At 34.2% G+C, this 1,933-nt stretch overlaps 1 protein-coding gene across 1 annotated transcript; it reads right to left on the bottom strand.

The window, feature by feature from the left end:
• Positions 1-1,306: 1,306 nt before the first annotated feature.
• LOC112518313 (copper transporter 2-like) lies at positions 1,307-1,717 on the bottom strand. Its single transcript, XM_025125962.1, has one exon. It carries the CDS (start codon positions 1,715-1,717, stop codon positions 1,307-1,309), a length of 411 nt encoding a protein of 136 aa, XP_024981730.1.
• Between the last annotated feature and the right edge of the window lie 216 nt (positions 1,718-1,933).

The raw sequence follows: 1,933 nt of genomic DNA, 5'->3' as shown, positions 1-1,933 counted from the left end.
TATATGGTAGTTTACAAATGGTTTAAATGATTGGATATTTCAGTTTTATTTAATTGAAATGAATTGATTCAGATTTCAGACTTCAGAAGTTTGTCAGTTTACAAAAACAAACAGTCTTATTGATTCAGATTTCAGATTTCAGACGTAAAAACAAACAGTCTGACTGATTCAGATTTCAGACGTAAAAACAAACAGTCTGACTGATTCAGATTTCAGACTTCAGCACCACCTCTTAAATTTCAGAAGTGAATTCAGACTTCAGACTTAAGTACCTCTTAAAAAACAAACGCCACCTTAGACTTTAGCTTTTAAACCTAGTAAGTTTATGAGTTTTGCTCTTTGCTTACTATGACACTAAGGGGTCGTTTACCTAAACCATTACCAGGTAAGCACTTACCGGTAAAATTCAACATTATCGCTTACTTACCAGGTAAGATTTTATTCACTAAAACGCATCATATGCAACAATTTATCCCGGTAAGCGCTAACCATGGTAAGAGTCATTATTTTCACTTACTGGTTAAGACTCTCGATTCTTGCCTTCGCTCTTAGTAGGTAAGATTATTAGTTCTTGTCATATTCATCCGATAAAGTAAAGTGACTTGGTAAGCGCTTACCCGGGTAAGAGTCATCGTCCTCACTTACTGGGTAAGACTCTCGATTCTTGCCTTCACTCTTAATGGGTAAGATTATTAGTTCTTGTCATATTCATCCGATAAAATAAAGTGACTTGGTAAGCATTTACCCGGGTAAGAGTTTGGTAAACAGAACCTAACTTTCATATAATTTACTATTTTAGTTGAAAACTACTTGCAGTTTTCCTTGTCTTTTAAGTTCCAGATATTGAATTAAAGGTTCTATTATGCCAATTACAATTCAGGGTTTTGGTTTTTACGTCCCTTACCTTGTGTTTTTGTTATTATAATTAATACAAATCGATGTGTCTAGCTTGACTAGGTTTCAAACTCTTTAAAAAAACCGTAAGTTTTATTTGCTTTAAAAAAATTGACATAGGAATATTTTTTTAACATAATGAACTCTTGAAAATAAGACAAATCTCACCTCATTATATCAAAAGCTTTAGCATTTGAAAATTACCTATGCACATATTTGGTGGTAAAATACATATAGAGAGGTACCATTTATTACTTCATAATTTCTTTAAATAAGATAGGCTACCAACTCATTAATACATGCTTTCAAAATCATAAGACATGTGTTTATTATCATACAATCAAATGAGTAATTATTTAAAAATCCAAATTTTATTTTTTACACTATCCGAACTGGGTTGATGGTAAAAAACTTATACCGGATTATCTTTTATTTTCAATGCCGCCCGATACTTCACTAGAAAAAACCCGACAGCATGTCCTACCACCACAAAAATAAAAACACCAAGATTGTATGACATCACACACAACATTACAATGTATGCAAGAGCCATCCGAAGTCCATAAACTGAAGCCTGAGTCAATCCGCTGACGAACGGATTTGCCCCTGTCTTGATGGTAGGAAAGACCGAGAAAAACTCAACTGCAATGGCAAGGACAAAGACAAAAAGCAACCCCGATATGTACATGCCTAACTTACCATTTGGCCAATCATTGAATAACATGATGACATCTTTGCCCCAGAAGAAGGTCATGTGCATCATGGCCATGTGGTTCATGGTGGCATTAGGCATGGGCATGGGCATGGGCATGTCATGAGACATTTTGTTCAAGGGGAGAAGTTGGAGAAATGTTTTGGTTTTATAGTAGTTATGGAATTTTTGCTTTGTGTGAATGTGTTTATATGGAGGAGAAACCAAAGCGGATTTACATTGGGAAAATCAAGGGAAAAGTGTTCAAAACAAAGAAACGGCATGAACGATGCTACTGCTAGGTTTTAGTTTTCTTTAATTAAAAATAATAATTATTTTATGGTTTTT

Source organism: Cynara cardunculus (genome assembly GCF_001531365.2).
Source record: "Cynara cardunculus var. scolymus isolate 2C chromosome LG 9, CcrdV1, whole genome shotgun sequence".
Lineage (NCBI taxonomy): Eukaryota > Viridiplantae > Streptophyta > Magnoliopsida > Asterales > Asteraceae > Cynara > Cynara cardunculus.
Note: the sequence above shows the minus strand (reverse complement) of the source record. Positions and strands in the feature narration are given on the sequence as shown.

Coding starts and splice junctions, on each gene's coding strand:
- LOC112518313 (XM_025125962.1), bottom strand. CDS start 1,717: ATGTCTCATGACATGCCCATGCCCATGCCCATGCCTAATGCCACCATG.